Below are 26025 nucleotides of genomic sequence, written 5' to 3'. Positions count from 1 at the left end.
GCTTGTTAGTATAGGAACTGTATTGATCTTCATTTATGAGTCTGAAGTCTCATGCAGGACAATAATAAGAGATTCTGTTTTGTTCATTCCTAGGCACTGAAGAGCTTAAGGAAGGACTGGTTAATGGTACAGATGATGGCATTTTAATCTCCTGGGAGCCCAGAAGTATATATGACAGTTACATTATTGATTGGTGTAACTTTCCCAGGCTGCAGCCTTGTGATTTGCAGTGGAAGAGATTTGGACCCAACACTTCCAGTGCTGTGATCAGCTCAGGTGAAAGCCAAACAACTATTATTTCTGACTGTGCAGCAATCCTTCAAGCCATGGGCATTAATTGAATTTAGGAAACAAATCATGTGGAATATTGACTTCTGTGCTATGCAGGTGTAATTCTTCAAAGGCATGTGGCATCATGTTTTTCCTACCAAATTAATTAGACACCACAAATGTACCAGCACTATTAAGCCTTGGAAGGCAGCATACTATATGAGAAAAGTCAACTCAGTATTTTAGACAAAACCTCTTCTGAGGGGCTTATAGCAGCATCTTGACGGAGGATGGTGAGGTTAATGAAGGAGTTAAAATATTTTAGCAAGAGAGACACAAAAGGGAACTCTATCCTATCTGTAACATGGATCAGAAGTTTAGACTCGGGCAATTTAAACCCACAGTGTGGTGAGAGGTTTGGTGCTGTCAGTGTGCCACAAATGATGCATCTCAGCACCAGTCCTTGCTTAGGATCAGTTGCATGTTTTTTATTCCAGTGGTGGCCAGTAGGCCTAAATCCTTTCTGGCTGTGTGAGAGTTGCTCTGATTTGCTTCCACAGCTGCAAGAATTTAGCCTTCCTAGAGTCTCTCAAGCTGAGAGCTCACTTCAGAATTAAACTTGTTTGAACAAAATTTGGCTGAGCACGTATAAATTTGCAATAAGGGAACTGCAGCTCAGTTCATCCAAATGTATGGAAACCTGCACGTAATGAAGGGGAATGTGGTAACACATGGGAAGAGTATTGTCACATTCTTCAGTGGTTTGCACTTGCTTAATGTGAATGGGAGTGGATGTCAGTGAGGATAACATGGAATCCTGGTGCGTTTGATGTGCATCAAACAGTCCAAAACGCAGCCTTTGCCTGTGCCAGAAACATAAATGAAATTGTCTTTTTGGTGCATTTGGAGTCTATTGTGCAGTCACCTTGAACACTGTGTGGCAGCAAAAAATATATAGACCCCTCCCCCAATTCTGTCTTTCACTCAGAATAAATGTGTTTCATTCACATAATGCACATCAAGAATTGGCTTGCCCTCTGTCTCCTTCAGTTGCTTTAATAGTACTATAGCACTCAGAGAAGGTGTCTAATAGGTTATTGACCTCTGTAGGAAGCAATTATATAAAAGTAACACCAAAAGACAAACCATAACCTGTTTTTGTTCAACTATTTTCTAGCTGCTTTTGTTCCAGGGGTGAGATACAAATTCCGTATCTATGGATCTGTTGCTAATAAGGCCTCCATATTGGAAAAGAAGATTGGTTATCTCAGGGAGCTGCGTAAGTTGGCAACATGTTTAGGATTTGTGCATTTGCTGAATTGATTTGTCACAAATAGAATAATTGCCTCCTCCTCCAGCTAGATAAAACTGTATTTTCTGTGTTCCTTCTGTATCTTCAGTGAAGCATTTAAAAGTTCTATATCAGCACACAAAGCTGTGATTATCAGTCATTGCTTTGTGTATTACGTAGATGCATGAAGGCTCTGTGAAGCTGACAGTTTTTGTAGAGAACTTTGGCTTTGTTCAGCTTTTAAATACAAGAAAGATATAAACATAAGCACCACATGGGAGTGTGGATTTTTCAAATGACGAGAGAAAACACTTGAAGAATAATTGCAAGTTTAACTTGAATTTCCTTTCTTCCAGCTCCTCGGCTTGACCCTGTTGTGAGAAAAGTTGACCTCACTTACCATTCAGTAACGCTGTCTTGGGATTCTTATCTCACAGATGAGTCAGAGCCTGGTTTTTTAAGAGGCTACCATGTTTATGTGTCACCTATACAAGGGAACTGCAATTTGAAAGGATCAAAAAAGCACCTTCTTCCAGGTAACTGAGCTCTCTACTACAAAAAGTTGTGTCCTTGGTACAGATGAAAGGCATGTTGGTATTGCAGCATCTTAGAAGATTTCACATTAAGCAGTTAGGCTGGCTCATTTGGCCATCTGTAGATTTCAATACCCATTGGTTTTGGTTCCTCTCTATGCTTGAGGTGTTGGTAGGCAGAAGTGATTCCCAGCTTTATGGAGATATACAGCTCCCATTCTGTTGTCCATGACTCTTTTTTAGCTTCAGGAAAGACTCCTTTGGTACTATAGGAGGAGTTCTTCCTCCTGTGAGTTCTGGATGAATGTTGAAAAACATCTGTTTGTGGTCTACTTGGATAAAAGTCCTAAGAATCATGTTAGTCTTACTAGCGTTTGGGGTATTTTAGGAACAGATGGGATAAAATTTATTTCCTTCAAAATTGGAGCACTGTATAAATTCCCCATGTAGATTCTTTTCTAGTGAAAGTATTTGTGTGTATACTCTACAGTGGAGTTCTTTCAGCAGAACTGAGCTGTGAAGTGGTACAAAGCCACTAATTTATATCAGACTTGTCTGTTTCACATGCAAAACTGCTCCAGATGACTTTGCTCCATTGTAATTTTCAGATGTTTCCAACATGTTAAAAGAATATATTTTATTTTTTTTTCCTTGCCTCTTCTTCTGCTTGGGTTATGTCCTGTGTTCTGATTAGACTAGTGCCAGGATGAAAAGCATAGTTTGAACTGAGGGAGCCTTATGTAAAAGTTCTTGTCGGAACTAAACTCACCATATAAGTATCATAATTCTGTAAATAATGCCAGTTAAACTTTAAAAAGTTTAAATCAAAGATTTTCTGCTTCAGTGCTTCTGCTAGCAGACCAGGGGTGTGACTGAGAACAGCAGAAATAAGCTAACCCATTTCTCCCTGGGGTTTGGGAGTTGCACAACAGAGAGGCAAAAGAGCTTTTTTTTTCAGGCAGAGATTTCTTGCTTTTGATTATCTTCAAAGAAATTGACATAAGCTTAAGGCCTACAGGATTCTGGTAAAAAAAAAAAAAAGAAATAGCAAAACTCAAATCCTTCTGGTAAAATGCTTGAGGAAAAAGAAATTAAAATAAACAAGCTTCAGCCTTTAACAGCAAGTTGTTAGGTGTCTGCCAGAGGAGGGCAATGCTGTGGACAGTCCAGTTAGAAGGGATGGGAGTTCAGCCCAGTGGCAGTGAGTCAGGATGCATCATCCTTCCTGGAAGGAAGTGTGCAAATTACAAAGAAGGCGGATTGCAGATGTTTTTTTATTTCAGTTAAGTGGTTTTGTAATATTTTGGGGACAACTTATTGCAACTGTTCAGTACTTAACAGGGGGCTTATAAAAAAGATGGATTTTTTACCTGTACTGATAGGACAAGTGGTAATGGTTTTAAACTGAAAGAGTGTAGGTTTAGATTAGATATTAGGAGAAGATTTACTGTGAGGGTAGTGAGGTACTGCAACAGGTTGCCCAGAGAAGTTGTGGATGCCCATATGCGGAAGTGTTCAAGGCCAGGCTGGATGAGGCTGAGTGGAAGGTGTCCCTGTCTGTGGCTGGGGAGATGGAACTCGGTGATCTTTATGGTCCCTTATATTGATTCTAGTGATTCTGTGATCCTGTGATTCTATCTCATCTGTTTTGTTTTAGATGATTCAGAGCTATGTAAATACACAATTGAAAACCCAGAAGAAAAGAGATACACCGTGGAACACCTGATGCCAAACACAAAATACAAAATAGTGGTTAAAGCATTTACAGGTGGAGGAGAGACTCCCATTGTTAACTTTAGATACATAGATACACCATATAACTGTGAGTACTGGCTGTGAATAATGTCCTCTAGCAGAAGGATGGGATGATTTAAAACATTATAATAATCTTCCTTTCTTAAGGGAAAACATTGAATTCAATGCAACATGCACTTAAGAAAGAATCCAACTGAGAAATGATACAAGCATACCAACATGGTGCTTTGATACTTCTAAGCAGAAAGCTTTTTCATAATTTTAGAATGAGCCTAATTTACATCCTTATTTAAGTCTTGTATCTTTCTGGGAGATAGCTCAATATATGCACATTTGCATGCCTAATGAGTCCTGTTTGTTAGAACTCATTGAAGAATTGTATTTGGATTTATCTGGTTTTCTAATATAGGAAAACCTACAGACTTGTGTACAAACAGGTAATTCCTGTATGGACTCTTGAACTTCTAATGTTGATTTTTACTCTCATCAGTCTTTAAAACCATTGCCAAGTTCACTCCTTCGTAAGCCAATTCAGAAGAGTTGCTGGCATGGGCACAGTAGTTTGCTAACTGGGCAGATTTGATCACTGAAGCAGAAGAGGAAATCAGTTGCCCATAACTTTGTTCCCTTGAAAATACCAGTCAGCATGGTTGTGAAACTTAGGATCCAAACTGGAGATGCCTGGTTTTGAAAAAGTCATTAGGGTCAGAGGTGAAGGGGGAGGGATAGGAAAGGGGGAAGCATTGGCTTATGTAAGGAGACGCCATATCTTAGGCTAACTACTAGAGCAGTGTCTGACCATCATGGCACCCTCAAGGGCACAGTTCTGCCTCTTAACACACAAGTTCTAGCTCCCATCGACCAGCCGGATGTTTGTACAACCAAGCAGAGAATAAAAACAAGGGCTTAATGAATGCAAAAGAGATACAAGGAGAATGTAACCTGTGTCCATTCCCTGCTGTGGTGTGTGGTAGGGACTCACAAACTCTCTGGCACAGGGCAGGAAGGCACTGGACAGGACAGAGGGAGAGCAGGGATGGACTAATGCTCCCCTCAACCCACTAACAGTGTCAGCTGTTTGTGAACAGCATAGCCCAAGGCTGTCTTCTATCTAGAAGGAAACACTTAGGTCCTTGTATCAGCTTAAATCCTAGGAGACTTGAATATTTGTGTAGTGTTTCTCTGGCTATAGTCATCCAAAATGGAAGTACAGCTGTTGTTCATGTCTCACAGTAAAAATCTGTCTTCTCCGCGGGTCTGAGAGGAAACGTAAAACAATACTTAAGTAAGGTTATCATTGCCTTAACTTTTGTTAATTACTCTTACAGTTAAGGTGCCAATATGAGTGCAAAAAGAAAAGCAATCCATAATTCAGTTCTGGTAAAGGAAATCAAGGTCCAAAGGCTTACAGATGTATCCCAGAACTTCCAGCCAAACTAACTTGCTACCATGGACCACACAGTTTTACTGCTGAGTTAAATGGCTGGCATCCCATGCAGACTTGATGTTATTTTTGCCCCAGAAACTCAAGCTACATTGACTTTAACATGTAAGAAGTTAAAAACAAAATTTTAAAGTGTTTTTCTTTCACAGCAAACATGCTGTACTTTGTATTCCTGCTAGTGATAGTTCCAACCCTAGTAGCAGCTGTATGCCACTGGAAGATGAAGTGGTAAGTTGTAATGCATTTCTGCTGTAGACAGAGAATATAACTAAGCTAATTCACAAACCACTGCTGCAGCTTGTTGCTTCCAGCCTGTTGTAAGGCCTCATTCAGCTCTTCTTTTGGCTATCTGACTGCATGGATGTTTTAAGTACCTGGCTTGTGGCATTTCTGAGACATCGGTCATCTGCTGCTGTGCCTGTACACATCTCTGGAGGGCTTCTGCTGGTGGAGTGTGCTTTGGTAAGAGAACAAAAATGTCATTTGTTTTGCTGTCTTATTTCCAGGGTGAAAGAGTGCTGTTGTCCTGTAATACCTAGTCCTAACAAGAGCAAAGTGCTGTCATTCAAAGAGTGTAAGGTAAGATCACTGAAAATCTGGAGTTTTTAATTTGTCCATTCTTTGCTTAGTAGAGTTTAAAAAAAAATACTATTCTTGTGTTGACTGCATTTAAAAATTAACCTCTTGTCAGTTTTTGTGTTGACTACATTTAATCATTATTCAAAAATTGACAGTTTAATGTTACCATTTAGTGGAAAACTCTCCTTTTGACATTTGTGTGACTCCGCAGTGACCAGCTTATATTGCAGTCTGTTATTGCAAAAAGCAAATTCACAACCGAAGAATAAATGAAATCTTTTGATCAGGTGATTCTGCCACTGTTACTCTTCAAACCCCTGCACTGTCTGAACTCAGCAGCCCATTGGACTGCATTGAAGCCCATGAGCTGTGTCTGCCCGCTGCTCCTGCCCCAGTTCCCTCAGGGGGACACTGCAGGGCCGTGCACTTGCTGGCCCTGGGAGGATGTAGGGGGGTTCTGCCAGGCCTAGCTGGGAGAACAGGATTGGCCAAAAGGCTTTCAGCTTCTTCTGTAGCCCCTTTGAACTGGGAGCCGCTGCTTCTGTGCTGCATGTAGGGGGATCACAAGCCTTTGCCTGGCACATGTGGAGCTGCTGGTGTTCACTGAAATTAGCATGAGAGCGAGGAGTGAAGTACACCTAACAGCCCCTGCTGCTGTCTTCCAGTTGGTTCTGCCTCACATAAAAACCAGCACACATCAAAAACTTAGTAAAGTCTTTAGAGTAGAGGGGCTCAAATATAGTCATAGTGAGTTTACTTAGAAGAGAAATCTCTAAATAAATAGTCTGATAAATTTCACATAAAATGCAGCTTCTGTTGAACATCTTCTACATAGGTTTTGCTTCAAATTAATTTATTTGAAAAGTGCAAACTAAAAAAATGTGTAGAATATTCCTAGAATGCCTCAAAGTAATTACTCCCTTTTCTCTACTGTGGCCTTCTTTCATTGAGTAATTTTCTTGTTTACTGATTCTCTTGCAGATTGATTCTGAGAAAGTGCTGAAGATAAATGACTGCATTCCTGATGTGCTGGCCATGGACAATAATGATGAAGCTCAGAAATTGCATCCTGTTACCTGGAGCCCATTATCTTCAACACCAACTGAAGAGCAGATTGATGGTCACAATTTTTCCTGGATTTACCCTAGTGAAAATGTAGCGAGAGACTTTCCACCCCCATCTATGCCTGAAACTCATACTTGTTTCGAGAATTTTGCTTATTCTTCTCCACTTGAGGCTGAATCTGATCCCTGCCAAATACCGGAGACACTGGAAGCAGGCAAGACAGCAGTGATGCTATACCAGCCACAATGCTATTTAGATATTTTTCATGAGGATACAGCCTCAACCACCAGAGAAACAGCTGACAGAAAGAAGAGTCTGAGATACATCTCACAAACAGATCTGCGCTGCCTGGGTGGGAGGCTTTGATGTTCTGTCCTCCAGTGAGTCCATCCAGTGTTTGGCTACACATGATAAATGAGAATTTCTAAAACGACAACTTTACATTAGGGCTCTCACAAGCCCAGCTGCCTGACTTCCATTAACATGGCAAAGCTGTTGTTTCTGGACTAGTTTTGAGTACTGACTTAGACAGGAATTATGTGTGCTATGGCTCCATTACAAGTTACGGGCATTAGAAGAGATTTATAGGCTGGTTTGTGGCCCGTATTATGCAGAAAGTTACATCACAGCAATCTGTCACAGGCTGATGCAGAGAACGGCTTTATTTTGCAGAGATTAAAACTTTATTCATAGAGGAGCAAATTAAACAAGGGAGAAGGTTGTTCTGCTCAAGGGCTGTATTTCTCTTGTAGTGTTCTGTGTACTTTGGCCACCCAGCCAGTGGCTACTGTGCTGCTGGGTATGGAGCATTACCCAGCCCAGTCATACTGGGGGCTGGGTTGTATTTTCTCTCTCTCAAACCATGTAAGGAATCATCATGGAAGTGTTACCTGCACACAGTGTGGCACATTCCTAGAAGATTCAAAGTAACTTTGACTTCTCCAGGAGTGCTGCCCTGAGCACCCAAATCCAGTGATCATCCTGCTTTTACTTCACCTGTGTCCTAACTGCACTTGATGGATGAAAGAGCACAGAAGACGGATTTTTATAGGGAAGAACCTGCTTCCATTTCTCATAACTGGGGCTCCTCACAACTTCTGCCTTCTCTGCCTAAAGATGACTGTTTAAAATTTTCTTAACTATACACTGAAGAGATGTAGGAAGTTAGGTGAGAGTAGTTACTTTTCCTGAACGACAGAGGTGGTACCATGGCCTCTCTGCTTGTGCACATGAACTGAACTTTTGGCATTGACCCTTGTACTTCCATAGCAAGCCCCAACCAGCCAAGCAGACAGGCTGGTCAGAAGCACAGGTGTATGAGTGCCATTTGTGAAGAACATCATAATCAGGCTGCATACTGGCTAGATCTCCCAATACTACTTTTGCATGTGTTATAAAAACAAAACCAAAAAAAAATTTATTGTAACACTCAAAATCCCTACAGTAGGCAGCAATGAATTTGGCTTTTCATTTTGATTTCAGAAAATCGTACATTTGTAATGAAGCAGTACAATTGGAACCGTAGCTGAAAGTCTCATCAGATTTACCTCGGTGCACAAAGAACCCTTTGGTTTTGCCTCCTTATGCTGTTTGGAATCTGTCACAAATAGATGGTTTCAACTTAACAGCACAGCATAAGCAATTCTCAAAGGTGAAAAAAATGAAGAGTGTCTGACAATTCGATGTGCAGCTAGTTTGCTAAAATGGAGTTACTTGCCTTCCCACTGTTTAACTAACTCATCACACTCCTAGAAACCAAGCAGCTGGAGACAGAAGTGAGTTCTGATACTGAACCACATCTAGTTTTGGTACTGTTGCTTACAGATATTGTTGTAATGTCCACAAACTGTGTTGGAGCAGGAAAACCAATAGGACCTCGCACAGTCAGGGCTAAGACAAGCACTGACTACAAACAGAGGGAGAAGTCTTCAGCCAGGAAAAGGGGGGTACAGCGATACAGACAGAGATGGGCAGATGTGATTGGAGGTGTCCAGTCCACACTGTACCATGTCCTGTATGCTGCACACAGGTGCAGGTGGCTCAGAGGCTTGAGGAGGAGAAGACTTGCAGCACAGTCCTTCCTTTCAGCCTCCAGCCAGCAGGATAAGGACACAGGGCTGGACACATTTTGCTGAAGGGCAAGAGGACAAGGAGGGTAAGGGAGAAGGGTGATCCTATTTGACAGATGCATCCCAGAGAAAGTTCCTTCCTTTATCTTAACCTCTTTGAGTTACAATGCATGTGAAAGCTTGATACCACAGTATCTTTCTTTACAGCTTGGAACATTTGCTTCTCCAAAGTGCTTCATCACATGTGTAGCTTTAATGCTGCAAAAAAGGCCAATAAACATAAGGGAGCTGTTTTGTCACCACTGCTGCAAAACTTCCTGAGCTGTCTATTTCAGAAAAATGTGTATTTATTCTAAAATGTTGAAAAGGTATCCTAAATCAAGAGTTAGGTAGCTAAGGAATTCACATACAGATGTCAGAAAAGAAAGATGTCTGTCAAAGAAATCGGAGTATTGCACAAAATATTTTAACTTTTGACATTGCTGCAGTTCCCTGGGCCAGAGGGGACAGCTGCAACCAGGCACAACTCCTGCTTTGAAAAAGCTGCTGTCACTGAGGCCTGGCTGCAGCAATTCCACCCAGGAAGTGAATGAAGGGACGTGTGTGGGTTCAGCCAGTTGTGCCTTCCTGATGGTGGGGTGAGACACATGGGCCTGCTGAGTTCCCACCTCTCAGTCCCTTGGTTGCTCCCGGGGAGATCCTGCTCTGATGAAATTCCATTATCTGGATGCAGTGACACACTTGACCACATTCCAGATTGCTAAGGAGAAGTGGGCTCCTCTTTCCCTATAAACCTTTTGCTTCCTGGTGCCAATGGGTGGTGCTTTGTGAAAGCTCCTGTGCATCAAAGGATGCAGATGGAGGATTCCAGGAAGGATAATGCCTCTGTGCCATTCCAAGGGCACAGTCTGGGCACCAGAACTGAAGATTAGAGAAGTATTTTGGCATTTGTGGGGAAGAGTGTATAATTTTTGGATATTAAAACATCTGTCTTGCATTAATGGTTGAATGAGTTCAAAATCGTAACCCTTTTTTTTGTTCATAATTCAACTCACAGCTGTTGGTGAAATGCTTATACTTCAACCATCACATATAGAAAATCATTCTCAGTATGTTAAACTTCTAAAATAAAAATGGTGTGTGAACTATTAAAGAGTCTCTGTATCTTATAAAGCATTAAAGTAAAATATATTTTTGACAAAACCATTTATTTGGGAAGCTTCTGATTGTTTTAGTTACCTAGTAACTTACAAATATAAATCAATTCCAACCCCTTTCTAATGCTGAGAGGTACATATGAGACCAGAACAACTATGAGAAGTTTAAGTACATTTTATTAACAATGCATCCCTTTGATAAGACTACGCTTCAGGAGGCCTTTAATGCTCATTGACATGAACTGTACACAGTATACAAAAAAAAGGAAAAAGAAAAAACACGAAAAAATCAAGGTGGGCAATACCATTTTGGGACAAGCCTCTGTTTAAATTATACACAGCTCAATGCAATATTCTTACGTAAAATATATAAATACTTTTTCTTTCTATGTTACAGGTATACAATATAAATCAGATTTCAATGTCTGTTCAGTGACCTACAAACACTAGAACGTCCAAATTTGTAGCAGCGTATTACTAAACAAAAAAAAAAAGACCACACAGGACAGGGAGAGTAAGTACTGAGATTTTTCTTGATCCTTTCCCTCAGATCAGAATGATTAATTTAGATAATCTCTTGCAATGCAGTTTTAGGGATGCTGACAGCCCAGTACTAGAACAATTTTTCAATTAGATTAACAAGGTGTAAAGCCTTTTTTCCCCTTTAGACACAGCACCTTGTGCTGAAACACCCTATTCAGTGGCAAAATGACATTACATTTTTTGGCATAAATTACATTTTGCAAATAAAATAGTGTATTTTAAAAAGCAACTCAAGCAAAATGTGCAATTTCTGCATGCTGTGGCATTGCTGTCCATCTACACTACAAAGAAAATCCAAAGAAAATCCACATTCTTTAATGACTATAAATCTGTTGAAAACAAAACTATCCAGGGAACCAGCATCGGGAGTTAAACAAAACCCAAGGAGATTGGAGACCTCCAGAAAAACACAAACATGGTTTCTAGCATGTCCTCAAAAGTCTTTTATAGTTCTAAGATTTTACTCTCACATCATTTACCTTTCATAAGCACACAATAATAGAAGTGTGACTTAAAAAAAAAGTTGCTAGACCTGCTTTCAAGTGGCTCCAGTGAAGCTCAGAGCAGCAGAACTGTGGGGAGGTGAGCAGGACCTCAGAGCCTGGTGAGAATTCTTGAGCTGCGATTGCTCCACCTGAGCTCACGTTCACTTACAAGCTTTGCCAGCTTCCCACAGCCCAAACTGCCGAATACCAAGTCCAGGGCACAGACTACAAAGCAGCAACTCTTCCCTTCCACACTTGGTTTTGGTTACTATTTCTTGAACAACTACCTAACTCTTCAGGCACCTAGGAAAGGTGCTTTGGTTTTGTTTTTAGTCTCACTGCAAACCGCAACTCTCTTTCGAGACCACCTATGTATGTTTCAAAGTAAAATGAGAAAAAGACAAGCAGGATCCTCACCGGTGCCTTATAAATTGAGCTTACCTTGGTGTGCGAGCCACTGCACCCAAAACTATGGAATTGTTTAATAGTCCACTGGGGGAAAAACCACCACCACCCCGCAAAGAGAGCGCATTTAGGGTAGGTTTGCCAGGTGTCAGTCAAGTAAGAGCTGTCAGATAAAGAAAAGCAACTGTTTTCAAGCATAGCATGCCAGGGGCTCCACACAGAAGTTGGGAACTTCAAAGCCTGACCATCTCCAGCTCCAAGTGATGTCCATAACAGCTGGGAGTGTTCTGCATTTCTTGATTTCAGACTGGTGAAAAGTTCGCTTTCTCCAAAGGGGACACTCAGCACCCAGCCTGGTCCTCCTTCCCTCTGTGGAGAGGACCAGGCCCCTGTGGAGGTGCCTGTGAGTCACACTCTGCCCTTTGGAAAGGGCTTCCCTTTGCCCTGCCTGCATGAGCAGACCAAGACCATCAGACAGCTGATGCTAATTGTGACTGGTTCCACAAGAGTGTCTCCTTCCCAGAGCGGCTTCTGCCTCTGAGCTGTGTGTGAGCAAGTTGAGTACTTGAGGAGTTTTCTCTGCCACAGCAACTAAACTGCATTTATATACAGTGTAAGTAAACACTACACACATTACCATTTATTGAGCAGTATCACTCATCACTCAGACTGGAAATATAAAAAGTGGGTGGTCTGTCAGCTTCCCTAGGAGAGGTGGAAGAGATTTTTTATTAGGGCTAATATAAGCACAATCATTGTTTACTACAGCTTTCTTTCAAAGTTTTATCATGATACAAAGAAAACCCTAAAATAAGGACTTTGAAAGGGACATTTAAAAAAAAAAAAAAGAGAGAACTATAAAATTAGAAATTCACAGTTTATAATTATGCCAATATAAATTTCCTTCAATAACAGTATCCCCTTCATTTGCCAATTAAAGTGAAACATCAATGTGAGCTTAATGTCAGTCTGTAAATTAATTTTCTAGAAATGTATGTTATGTACAATACAGACTTTACATCCTTGATGCATACTTGTTGAAATCTACTGACACTCATACACTTTCAGAAGAAAAATCACGCTTTATAACTGAATTTGCAGCCATAATTTTTTATGTCAAGTTTCTGTTGCCATGGATCCCCAAACAAGTGAGTAATTCAGAACACATGAGCATTTCAGAATGGAGATTCTTTCAAAAGTACATTTGCTTACCTTTTTATAATCAGAGGCCTTCCTATGATGCTTTCTACATTAAGTGCTATGGGTTAAACTTAACAAATGAACAGAGGTGGGTTTTTTAAATACAGGTGATAAAACTTGTTTATTTTGCCTTAACTGCAGAAAAATAACATGGAATTGTTTGATGTAACCCCATTTAGTTATTAAAACAAATCTCTTCTACTCTAGCCTAACTGAGGTAGTGTTTGAAACTACTGTATAACATACGCTATCCCCATTTGTGGGAAAACTACATTATTTTCCTTTGGAGTTTATACCACTATTTGGTCTACTGTGATTGACATTTTGGTTTTACAAAAGCATTTATTTGTTATGACTGTAAGTCCAATAGTTACTGGTGTGGTGTGTTTTCTAAACATTTCAAACATGTCTTGCCACACATATATTATTTGTGTCAATGACCACAGAAGAGTTCAATCAGTTTCTTTTTGCTACTTTCAGTGGGAAATCATTAAAAGATAATCTTAGGAACTAAATTTGACTATGAGCAGCAACTTACAGTCTGCTTTACCAGAACCTGATGGTATGCAGTGCACATAAAAATTCAGTGAAGTGACAGCTGCAAAGCAGTGCTTATGTGGCATGATGAAATTTCCAATAAGAACAAATAAATTCTACGTTTCACTAGGAATTGTGTGTTACTGCTCACAGGACTACTTACTGAAATCTCCAGTAGCATAGCTAGGAAGAACAGAGTTATGAGCATCAGGATAAATTTCACTTAAGTATTAATCTGACAATTATAAAAAATGGTAGAAGTGAATGGATAAAAATACGTTCTACTTAGTACAGTCCAGCTGAATTATTCACCTATATCAAAATCAAAGGGTAATTCCTTCTATTACAGGCATTCTAACAAAGGTGGCCATGCTACTGTATATACACATTTGCATATATTTATACTACCTTTATATAAAGGCTTCTGAATCTTTAGATCCATGATAAAAGTGACAGGGATTCCTACTTTTTTTTGTTTAGCTTGCACTTACTAGTTTAGAAATGGCACTAGTAACATGATAGAGGCAACTACTTCAATCATTACCAGTCACTGTATCATTTAACTTTTACAACAAGTCTTAAATACCAGTACAAAATTTTAAGTACGGCTGCTCCAAAATTTGTTACTTAAGGCTTTTCACTACAATTATTAGTACTATCTGATGCTTCATCACTAATCCATTGAAAATTCAAATAAACCTTTGTTTTTATAAAAAGCTGTTACTGTGGAACTTGGAAAACACTCATACTTAAGTCTCCTCACAAAACCTGCAATGACTAAATGTCTTTAAGTTCAGTTTATACAATATTTGCTTATCTGATATAAATCATGCTTTTTAAAGGATTGTAGTTGAGTAAGACCCACATTTGTACTATATGAGCATGAGTGTAGAAACTGCAAACACATGCATAGTATTCAGGGAAAACAATCTGGTTTCAGCATTTTAAGTTTTAAATGACTTGGTTTTTTGAAAATCAAATTGTAGTGAAAATCCTTAACTGGTTCAGATAAGATACATGTATGTAAATGCAACGAAATTGAAGAGACTACTAATAAAATGTCTTACAACTATAGCAATATTAAAATAACTTAACGAAACCTCAGATTCAGAGGCATCTCTTTCTGTCTGAAGTTACAAATCCCCAAAGTAGTGTTATAAACAGTACAAAAATCAACAGAGAAGGGCTAACATTAATCCCCTGGTGCCCACAACTACAGCATGGCTCCCCATTGCTGGCAGTGGAATGCACCCCCATCTCTCTGATTCCTGGTATCCAGGGTTTAAAAAGCAAGGCATCGTTCTGCTTCTCTGGAACAGAATCGGAAGTCAATTAAAAATGTCTCTGCAAGTTGTCCTATTTCACTGTAATTTATGGTAGAAAATGAAATGAAAACTTGTGGAGGTGTTCAGTGCTTGGCTCTTGCATATACTGGTAATTACTATTATTAAAACTATGTTACTGTCTAATAAATCCCCAAAGGGCTCAAATGACTGTGCCAGTAATTGGTTGAGGAAGAAAATGTTTTCAGTTCAGTCTTCAGGTACCAGTAGTTTCTGGAAGGTTTCGAAGATGATGTTCCAAGTCTTTTATCCAGTCAGTGGGAGGTTGTCTGAGCATTTCAAAGTCTGTACGCAGAGCACTGCCTCAGCAGAGGTCAGGACTCAGCTGATGCATCGATTACGGGCTGTTTTATCGGAGTTGCTAAAATAGCCTCTGCTTCCTCATGCATCTAAAAGGAAAGGATGGAGTATTAAGATTGCTAGAGATTTTACTCAAGAGACATCACAAAATGGTTTCCTTTAGGATATACCTATCTGTGAGCATCTTTTACTCATGAAAGTAAAAGATGAGGACATGGAAGCTACACCCAGCCAGCCATTTTGGTACACTCCACTTACCTGCAAGAACTGAACATCTTGAAATAGCTCCTGAATGAACCTTCGGGATGGAAGTCGAAACGTACAATGTGCTAGCAAGTAGGACACCTCAGAGTAAAGGCATATGTCATCAAATGCTTGGGGATACTTCTCCTTAATTCTGAACAACGAAACAGACAAAATTGTGTAAGTCTTGAAAATATTTCTATTGTATTAAAAAACCCTCCAGTTTTTGAATTAGATTGTCATCATTAATTCTTCAGTTATAGGCATTATAAATCCTAGAAATGACAAAGCTAGAAAATCAAAACAGACAGCATTACAAAACTGGAAGAAATCTACACTAATGAGATGAACAGAATATACAACTTGTAAGTTGCCCAGAATTACTATCACTGCCTAGTCTTAAAATAACAGGCTTAGAAAGAGAACAGTGTGTAACATAATTGACATCCACATGTACAGCAGTCATAAAAATATGAATAATGATTAAACTAATCTTTTAAACCTGCAATCATTTTTGAAACTAAACCATGCATTTCTACATTTTCTTTTAGCTGTTGTCAGTTTCCAATGGCATTAGCCCAGAAATCTACAGGTTATCACATTTAGTCCCTGGATTTCTATTTCTATATTTTAACATTTTTTAAAATAAATTAATTTCAGTAGTTGTACTCTTGCTTAAAGTAGAGCTGTATTTCTCAAGAAGTTACTTTCAGCTTGTTATTGTACTTATCTATTATTCAGAATAAGTAAAAAAATATTAGTTTCTTTTTTAAAGATACACGTTATACTAGATATGTAATCACTACTGCTGAATTACTGATTTTAAAGTCTGGTTAAGAGTAAAATACTAAACAGAGCAAAAATGTTAATATTATTTCTTGAGCTTCTACATTATGTTCAATCATATCTACCTGACAAGTTTTGAGAAGTCAGATTATTCACTGTCCCTGAGGCCTTAAGAGAATACTTATGACTAAATGTTGCTAAAGCATCTGTAATGTATTGAACTTACGTCAGAAGTCCAGTTTCATGGCCCTTAGTTCCTACTGAACTGCTCAAATTGATAACTAAACGTAAGACCTCTTTCCGCAGAAGTATCCTGCACACTGGTGTGTCATCTGGGATTGACTTTACTCCTGGAAAAACAAATCAGTGTGGATTTACACAGAATTGTCTTTGACTGTGCTGATCTCATGCTGCGTAAATCTGTTTATGCATTCCATACACACAGGAACACACATATTAACCCGTATTCTGAGCTATCAAAAATATTTCTATTGAAATCAAAACTTAAAACACAACTGTTTTCAGGAATTTGAACAGTTTACCTTTTCAAAAGTATTTCTACCATTTCAAAGAAAAACCCGCAAGATAAAGTTACAGTGGTATTGCTACCGCTAAACCATGTTGCAAACTGGATGAGCTTCTATGAGATAGTGGAGAATTTAAAAACCAGTTACTTCTTAAGAAACCATCATAATTCAAAATGTAATACACAAGTATAAAAAAAAGTCTCTTTAAAGTAATTCAGTAAATCTTGGAAATCTTTTTTAAACTAACATCAGAGTAGAAAAAAAAAGGCAATCAATTTACTTGTAATGTCAGGTATTGAATAACCTGCAGAGGGGAGCAAAGGGAGAAGAGCTTAGAACTTTGTTCTCCCACCTGGAGATGGATAATGTTTTTATTAAGACTTGTTTGTTTTTTGTCTAACAAAGAACATTAATTCGTTGCAGTGTACATAAGTGAAATCTAATTTTTTCACAATGCCTAAAATATACTTTATTAGTGATAGTCTCTAATAATCATAAGGCTTTCAAACTCACCTAATACAAGCTCTGTACTCTTAGTGCTGCTGGCTGAACCATGGGATACTGCATCACTACAGCCTGAAATTCCAGAAAATTTGGAGGAATGCACATCTAAGTGATTGTGAATGGTTTGCCCACACCAGTCAGTATATGGAAGGTCTGAAAAATCTGACATGAACAAGATGTTGCACCTTTGTTATTCATACTTTTCCCCAATTCACATGCTTTTGTTATTTTCCAACAATGGAATACATGAAAGATACTGATGCACTAAATACGACAGATAAAATCAGTTTGGAACTAGGTGGTGGACTTTGGACAAATCATACCAAAACTCTTCCAAAATTGATTTTTCATTTTAATCTTAAAATACATGAGTGGAGTCTTCCAAACACTGATGGAAGCCTAAGAAGCCGTCACACAGAGTGCTGTTACTGAAATATCTGTGCTCCATTTTATGTAACACAATACAGATGCTCTTGCATATGCAGACTTCTTTTTGTTCACACAGCTGTCACAGGTGTTTGCAGAAAGGGTTCTGGCAAGAGCTGCTGCACCTGTAACTACAGCTGGGATTTTATTTGCCATACTTTCTCGCTACTGAACTCCAGCTCAGCTCTCTGAGCCATTCTTCAAATTTGTGCATCACCCCCTTGCCAACACTGCTACTAACAAATGTCTAACACTGTTGTAAAACAGTGAAGACTCCTAATAAGCAGCCACTATCTTTTTCACTTATCTTTTCATCACGGGCATTGACAAAAGGCATGTAACTGCAAGCTGTGCAGAGGAGGTTAGAAAAAATAACTCTGAATCTCATCTGAATCTCAAAATATGAGGGAAGATGACTAAATCCCAGAAATTACAGCTCAACTTCAACAGACGCCACAGACTTCCTTTGTTGTATTTATGGCATAGACTTGATTTGATGTCAGACTTTTCATTAGTTGAACAGCAAAACATCAGTTTTCAGAACATGCATTTTAAGTACTAAATAAGGTTTCAAATTTTGTCTTTTGATATGCTCTTAGAAATATTTGAAAAAAACATGCAGGCACTTACTCCTACTAACACTAAAAAGTGGAAGACTGGAAATGACCAGAGCAATACCACTGGTTGCACAATTAGCTTATTAGAGAAATAATTTTAAGGTCAATAGTCAGTTAAACAAAAACCTTTCCAGATTATTTAAAGATGAACAAAAGCCAGTATGTTCACTCGGTTTTATCACACTTCTGCAGAAGGAACACTAACCTGCACGATTATATGAAGGGCTCGCTTTGGTGTTAGGCTGATAACCCAGAATCTGAATGCAGACACAGTAAAGACAGTTCTCATCTGTGTGCTCCTGGAGCCCTGTGTCCTCTGTACCTTCTAAGAACTGAGAGGCATCTGAACGGCTTGTATTCATTATTTCTGTGAGGCTGATCTGCTGGCGGAGCATCTGAAAAGGGCTTTTGACAACACCACTCGCACCTGATGGAAGACCTGTAGATAAGATTTAGTTATCAAAAAAGCCCTACAAAACCAAGCTACCAACACTAACTCTTTCAATTAATTTCCACTTTCAAGCCTTTTAAGGCTGGGGATGGAGTGCATGTGAAGACCTATGAAGTTTTTTTTTTGAATGGTTAAGCTCCCAAGATTGTTAGCATTTGAGAAAGAGACATAACGTTTTAGTCCCAAATTATTATACATAACAAAACATTGCAAAGGACAGAATTCAACCTCTAAGCACACACACTGTAAGAAGGTAAGTGGTAAATCCTGACGTGATATGAACATTACTAATACCCACATAACACCAATACATTACCAATTTTCATAGTGTCAAACGAGATTAATACAACAATATACCAGATGTTGGAATTACACATGCACCAATGCAAAAATAAACACAACTTAAAAAACTGTAACTTAGTGGCCGTGACAGGAAGAAACTAGACTCAGCAATGCAGAAACAAGCAGAAGACACTTTAGTGACATGCTCTTCCCTGGGTGGAAAAAACAAACAAATACAATTTTGAACAACAGTTACTTTACACTGAAACTTAGCAAACTACAGAAACATACCTCCAGCAAAATCAACTTTGTGTATAATATTAATATGACAGGGAAAAAAAAAGGTAGGACAACAGCTATCCTAATAAACTATTAAATAAACAGTGTCAAGGCTTCTTTTTTTCAGCTGAAAAGACACATACTAAGACCCTACAGATTTCTGACTTCTCTGGAGTAAAACGGAGGTGCATTCCAGAGCAAGCCAGGCATTACAGAACTTGCAATTCTCTTGTCCCATCACCTTCATTGATCAATTGTCATGAACAAATAACAGAAAGACAAAACTTACTTTCTGAAATACACATCTAACACCATTGAAAGTTCCTATAAATTACTGTGTAATCAAAGGAAAATAGTTCAGTATGTGGAATTTTTATTTTTCTAAGCTTAAATTTTGTTACATCCTTTAATACAGTATGACTACTAGTCTTTGAGCAGCTTTAGCTCACATTATCAGAGATATGCAGGCCTCCTTCATTTTTAAGAGCAGGACCAAACTTTGAAGCAACACATTAGCTCAAACTAAGTAAAACAGGGAATTAATGGCCTGCTATCCTGATTCCAGAGCACAATTCTCAAAACTTAACAGCTAAAAATTTTGTTTTCTGTCAAGAAAAATTAACAAATAAATCAACAACCCACCCAATATACCAATAAACAACAGAAAGCTACAGGAGAGGAATAAAACCACTACCTCCTCCATCAGATGTAAAGACCCTAGATCCATGCTCATCAAATGGAGGTGTAGTTTTCTTCTGAAAATATGGAGTTTCCTTTACCTGAAACACCCAAGTGACAATTAAAATTAACACAGGTGATAATCAAACACAAATAAAAATAGATTTTATGAGGAAATGAAATGTTGTCTTTCTTTTACTTCAGGAAAAATATGCCATTAGAGGAGGAAATTAAGAACGAATTCCTGGGCACTAAAGAAAAGCCCAATGAGACAAATATTAGTGAATGAACATGTATTAACAAAGGCTTATGAAGATTTAGCAAATGTTAAAATGGTGGTGACAGGCTGTAAGGAAACAAGTGACCCACAGTGGCCAGCCATAATCTGTCCATGATCCCTCTACACCACTGGAGATCTTGGGAATGAAGTACAAAAACAACCAAAACCAAAAAAAGCACAAAACCAATCTAAAATGCTGCCTGTAGGATGTTGAGTTGAGACATGTCTCAACCACAAAAAGACCTAAGAGAGAAGAAATGAGATAACAAATATGGCACAAAGACTGTGAAGGAAAAAGAAGTCACTTCACAAAGGAAAAACAGAAGCAGAAACACGGTATAACATGCTTTTGCTCTAGGTTTAGCAATTTTTTGAGATTAGTAAGAAAGTTATTTAGATTTGAAAGGCAAAGACTAAGTAAAATAAAGATAAGGAAGCCCACTTCTACCTTTGACACAGACCACGTCCTGGTTTTGATAATTAAGTAACAGAATATTAAGCCCTATGATGCATCAGTTTGTTAAATGGGAATGTGTTTCTACCAAGCAGAAAGAGGAAGGGAATTGCTGAGACACTGAAATTAAAATAATTTCTAACTTAAATACATGTACCTTCAAAGCTAAGTAAAGACAATATAATTTAATACTATAATGACCTATATAAAATAATCTATTATTTAATAGAGATCATGGTAGCAGGGAGTTAACTGTGTGATTATGCATATAATTTATAGGTGACTGATGAACATACCAATTGTTGGCTAAAGTGGAATTATTAATTAATTTAATTATTAACTAATAATTTAATAATTATTCATTCTTAAATGAATGTCCACAGACTATGCTAATTTTAGTATAAAAGCCAGACGTCAACTAAAATCTTATGACAGCAAATTTATGTCACCACTGTTTAACACTCTTCTAACACAGTCTTTGCCATTATTTGCCTTTAACACAACCCAGCCTAGTGATCCTGCGTAAACAGGTTAGAAGAACAGTTGAAAGAGAAACCCTTGTTCTTCAAAATGCGTTTCTTTAAAGTACCACATCCATTTTTCCTCATTTTTCTAGATTTAATCTATTCTGATGAAAAGGCAACAATTGACTGCCTTTCAGTATGAAAATGCAAATGAACCAAATCAGTTAACACATACGTACCTGAAATATTTCGTTGATATCCACTGGGAGAGCAAGACCAATGTAATCATCAGAGCTACCATAGGTAGCGTTAGAAACCATGGAGCGAACAGAGGAGGAACGCTGAAGTGTGTTTTGGTTAATAGGACTTAATAAATCTTCTTTATCTAATGAAGCATAACTTAAAGCTTTCATGAACCTGTAACATTGAAACAAATACATTAAAATTTCAGTAACTCTCGTTCTGGCGTATTAAAAGTAAGAAGGACTGCTAACACAAAGACCATCCTCATCTTCCCACTGAAGATATCAGAGTTTGTTAGGATGAATTACAGCTATAGGCTCATTGCTTTTTCTGCCTCATACTGTCTTGCATGGTTTGGCAGTTCCTGGACTAAAAATTTCTTTGTAATTCTTGGTAAGGAACTCCTGCCCATCCTGCAAACACATGAATGTTCTTCAACCTTCCAGCTTTGAATATTTACAGCTCAGACACAGCCGGTAAAGATTTGGGTTTCTAAACTCCTAACTACCTCATTCTGAAATGTACCTATGCACTGAATGTGTATTTCCCAGATAGTCACAAACTCTGAGCTGAGCAGGCACATCCCTGAAAAGGCACACCTTGAGCCTACCAGTGATACGCACAAGGAACATTTTTTCTCCCATACTCCAATGGAGCTACCCATTAGGTCACCCAAGCATGGAGGAAGTATTTGTTCAACATGAATACACAAAGAACAAACTTAAACCTGCACAGTGAGCAGAGCTGACTGTGACAAATAGCTTGAAGAACAAATAAAGAAATAGGATGGGAAAATGAGACAAGAGAGAGCAGGCTGGAGAACATGTCCTCAGTGCTGACCAGAACCCTGATGATGGAAATTTCACAGTCAGCTGTCTATCATTTTACTTCTCATCAAACATAAAAACCTAAAAATGTTTTCTGCTAATCAATCTATGTAGATGGTCTATATGCAGTGGATTAAAGTTTCCTAACAAAAAGACACACCTCAGGAACAGTGAATTTTTACTGCAAAGCATGATACACTGGAAAGTAAAGTGAACATTTGATTTTTTGAATTTTTGCCTTGAAAGTAGTTCTCTATCAATTTTTTATTTTAGATGGGCAATAAAGAGTCCTCTTATACCTACAGAAGGGATTTATGTTGAGATAAAATTAAAATATCAAAGTTTGACCATGTAAGGTTCAAGAAATTATTATGCAATGGAAATGCACAAAATACAACTTAGAGGATATCAACAGTTTTCTTGTTGTTAATTCTGACCAATGGTAGTGACAGTAGCAGTGGACTCACAACAGAAGTCAAGCCATACTTCAAAAAAAGAGGGAAAAGACCTCAGGTTGTGCTAGAGGAGGTTTAGATTGCATATTAAGAAAAATTTCTTCACTGACAGGGTTGTCAAGCATTGGAACAGTCTGCCCAGGGAAGTAGTTGAGTCACGATCCCTAAAGACATTTAAAAGATGTGTAGATGTAGCACTTAAGGACATGGTTTAGTGGAGGACTTGGGAGTGTTGTGTTAATAGCTGGACTCAAAGGTCTTTTCCAACCTAAGTAATTGTGTAAGAATCAAAAAGTTACCAACTGCATGAAATATTTAATAATAAAGCATTCTACAATTACTCTCAACATAAATTAAAGATAGAAGTATTAATCCTAAATGTTTTGTCCCTGCTTTTCCTAGAAAAGCTAACAGATAAAGCATTAGTAGTGATAAACACCATCAAGTTTTCATGAAGGAATGTCTGCAGGTGATGGGGTGAGAGCCAGGGCCCAAGACACGCACGTTAACATTTATGGCTGGTCTTTAGAGACAAAGGTGGGAAATACAGCTTCACAAAATTTATGCAAAGAAAAAGGCTTTTTAACCTCTGAATGAAAAGAACAACTAAAAACACTGCAGAAGTAAAAAAATGGCTGTTAGTTGCTACTAACACATGAATCTGTCAAAAAACTGTAAATGAAAGTTTTCTGAAGACTGACAGAAAAATTGATTTGGCAGATAAAAAGGACAGAATTTTTTCTAATTTATTATTTAAAAAAAAATCTAAGGACAGTTTTAGTTGGAACAGTAAACATACTCTGAATTTATGAGTAAAGACAATCTGAAATTATAAGTACCATAATTTTTTCAGTGGAGACACAGCATAACCAGCAAGAAAAACACATGTACTAGTTTCACTGCAGTCTTTTCAAAAATTATATTAGCAACTAACACAATCTGAGTATCTCTTTGAGTATACATGTCTGCAATTATTTAACCTTCTCAGAGATACAAGCACTCCAGATATTTCAGTGTTAAGCATGTCAGCACAAATCCTTTACTCTACCCACTGACACAAGAGAACACGAACAGCTAAGCACCAGGAATAGTCTGTATGACATTGCATGCAGGATCAAAGTCCACTGCAGCAAGGCTGCTCTGCACATCAGGGGCATGACTGCAAAGAATGGTAAAACATAACTTACAGCCATTACAGAACCTGTACTACCACTGAAATGACACCTACTTGTTCCTGCACTAGCACAGGATGCCAGTGACAGAGCAAGGAATGGCACTTCCAATTTCCAGGACAGTGCAAGATAACTACTAAATCATCCTTATCTAACCAACATACTCAGTCTAGTTCTAACTTACTTGAACAAAGGTATTTTTCATGGCATCTTTCCAGAATGATGTGAATATAGCAACAAATGGATGTTGCTTTTAATCAGGACATACACACTCAACTGGGTTTGAGGAGGGCAGCTCAAGGACTGAGCATTTGCTGTTCTCTGCAGTAAGCAGATGACTCATACACTGGTAGTGTCTCCCCCTTCTCTCGTTTGAGAGATGATAAGGTAAGAACAGAGATAAAAAGTGTCTTTTCCATTTCAACACTAATGTGAAAATCCAGTGCACTAGCTAAAAGATGATGTGAAGGAAAAATTTAATACAAGAGCTCTTAGGGGAATGCTATTCAGCAGTGACTGTTGCAGCTGGGAACAGTGTCAATGTCAAGAGCTAGACATCTTATGTAACTATCTAATTAGTCTTCAGAACATCTAATATTGCTCAAAAATAAAGAGGTGACATGGCCATCTAAAAATAAATGCTATGAGTAAAATCTTTGATCTGTTGTAGCTAAGAAGCCAAACTGACATTCCTATCAGTGGCACCAGTATCTCATCACTGGCCTCAATGCCAGTGAACACAAATATAGCATATTGGCAAGAGTCTCTGTCCTAAAACCTCCCCAAGTGACATTGAGAAAATTCTCTTCTGAAATACAACTCTGACTTCACAGGCAATTTGGTGTGTTTGCAACTTTAATAATGTTAGCAGCTTTAATAATGTCAGCAGTGCAACTGCATTTTTTGTATTACAGAAGTTAAAACAGGAAGCAAATGTGATAAAAGGAGGCATTTTCCTTTGTCACCAATAGCATTATAAAGGATTGAGAACAGCTATGAAAGCTGGGCTTCCCTGACAACACTTACAGAGTTGAGAATTGTGCTTCTATTATTCACTTAATACCAGTACCGCCTTCAGTGAAGTTATGCATCACCTTGCAACAACTGTCCCTTTTAGGTGCAAATAGAAAAAAACAACAGGAAGATACTGTTCTTAAGTTGTTCTTAAAGCACTGAAGTAAGAAATGAGCATATAGTAATTTCTTACCGGCTTGGGGTTAGTCGAGAATCCAGGCTGCCAGACTTCATAGTGATAGTGTCAGTAAACAGCACATCCTTTGCTGGAGATGCCAGGGCTTCTGAGTGAGACAGTGAGGGATGCATCCTCTGCTGCTGTAGGCGCTTTAGTGTAGCATAGCCAAATGCATCTCGAGAACTTGTATAGCTGAAGTTATAGTCAGCAAGACTTTTTATTGTAGCAAGAGAAGGAGCTTTAAGAGACTGGGCTCTTCTGGGAAGGGTATGAGAAGACCCTGGTGGAACCAGGGATACAGAGTTGGATTTTGAGAGAGGCAGGTGGTTAGACTGTGGTGTTGAACAGTGACTTGGTTTAACTGTTTTTGTGCTTACCACAGTACTCAAACTTCCGGAGTCAGTATCTACATTTGTAGTGTCCACACCTACAGTCTCCCTTGAAGGGCTAGAGCTCATTGAACTTATGCCACTTGTTGTGGTATCTGTGTTAAAACTTAAGCTACGACTCTTGAAATGTGTTTGTGTAGTACCATCTCCTATTAGCCTTTCTTTGCTTGTGTTTTCTCGATGAATTTCATTTCCAAGACCTTTTGGCAGCTTCAGATCATTTTCTCCAATACTCTGGGTACAATCAGTATCTTCCACATGCTTACTTCCAACAAAAGAAGTTTCTAATCGTAAAGTCTGAATTTTTGGAACCCTGAAAACAGGGTTCAATTCTTCTCCAGCAGGAAAGTCTATGCTACCACTAGGTTCTGTTACTGTACGATTTCGCCTCAGGCCTGATTTACTGTCAGATGATGTCAGCTTTCCTCCTTTTGGATCACTGCTACTTCTGTGCTTTTTATTAGGTAGAGTAAGAGAGTTTAGAATGCGATTTTTCACAAGTCTACTAGAAGAAAAAAAAGGAAAGGGACTACGGTCTTTGTCCTTTGAAGGTCCAGGTCTGTCATAAAATATTTGTTCTGCATCTTCAGTAATATCTAGGAAGAAAGTACTGGTGGAAGTACTACCGAAACGGTCATCCTCCATGATGAACATACCTGAAATTATACAAGACTTTGTCACACAAAATAGGCATTTCTTCAAAGTCTACAAACTATGCTGCAAAATAGGAAGCCATTCTACAGAAGCCCAAGTGGGTGGTCTATGCAATTTACTGCAACT

The 26025-nt window shown here is 38.5% G+C and overlaps 2 protein-coding genes across 7 annotated transcripts in view; one reads left to right on the top strand and one right to left on the bottom strand.

The window, feature by feature from the left end:
- OSMR (oncostatin M receptor) overlaps positions 1-10212 on the top strand; it is a 33809-nt gene extending 23597 nt beyond the window's left edge. For 4 of the 5 annotated variants that reach the window (XM_042028457.1, XM_042028455.1, XM_042028453.1 and 1 more), the window contains 7 exons: positions 94-276; positions 1448-1549; positions 1918-2097; positions 3752-3916; positions 5443-5521; positions 5800-5872; positions 6854-10212. In XM_042028457.1, the coding sequence (XP_041884391.1) occupies positions 94-276; positions 1448-1549; positions 1918-2097; positions 3752-3916; positions 5443-5521; positions 5800-5872; positions 6854-7303 (1232 nt within the window). In that variant the 3' untranslated portion in view covers positions 7304-10212. Of the gene's footprint in view, positions 1-93; positions 277-1447; positions 1550-1917; positions 2098-3751; positions 3917-5442; positions 5522-5799; positions 5873-6853 lie in introns of those variants that run through there. The other variant, XM_042028458.1, reaches the window with a different exon arrangement.
- Positions 10213-10322: 110 nt separating this feature from the next.
- RICTOR (RPTOR independent companion of MTOR complex 2) overlaps positions 10323-26025 on the bottom strand; it is a 76532-nt gene continuing 60829 nt past the window's right edge. Inside the window, exons 31-38 of one of the 2 annotated variants that reach the window (XM_042028451.1) lie at positions 24872-25901; positions 21207-21384; positions 19786-19870; positions 18285-18518; positions 17046-17198; positions 16232-16355; positions 15235-15373; positions 10323-15065 (exon numbers count right to left, since the gene is read on the bottom strand). In XM_042028451.1, coding sequence (XP_041884385.1) covers positions 14991-15065; positions 15235-15373; positions 16232-16355; positions 17046-17198; positions 18285-18518; positions 19786-19870; positions 21207-21384; positions 24872-25901 — 2018 coding nt within the window. In that variant the 3' untranslated portion in view covers positions 10323-14990. Of the gene's footprint in view, positions 15066-15234; positions 15374-16231; positions 16356-17045; positions 17199-18284; positions 19025-19785; positions 19871-21206; positions 21385-24871; positions 25902-26025 lie in introns of those variants that run through there. The other variant, XM_042028452.1, reaches the window with a different exon arrangement.

Source organism: Corvus kubaryi, unplaced genomic scaffold (genome assembly GCF_017639235.1).
Source record: "Corvus kubaryi isolate FWS band 111438036 unplaced genomic scaffold, C.kubaryi_AGA036_p1.0 37308, whole genome shotgun sequence".
NCBI lineage: Eukaryota > Metazoa > Chordata > Aves > Passeriformes > Corvidae > Corvus > Corvus kubaryi.
This window is presented reverse-complemented; position numbering and strand designations above follow the sequence as displayed.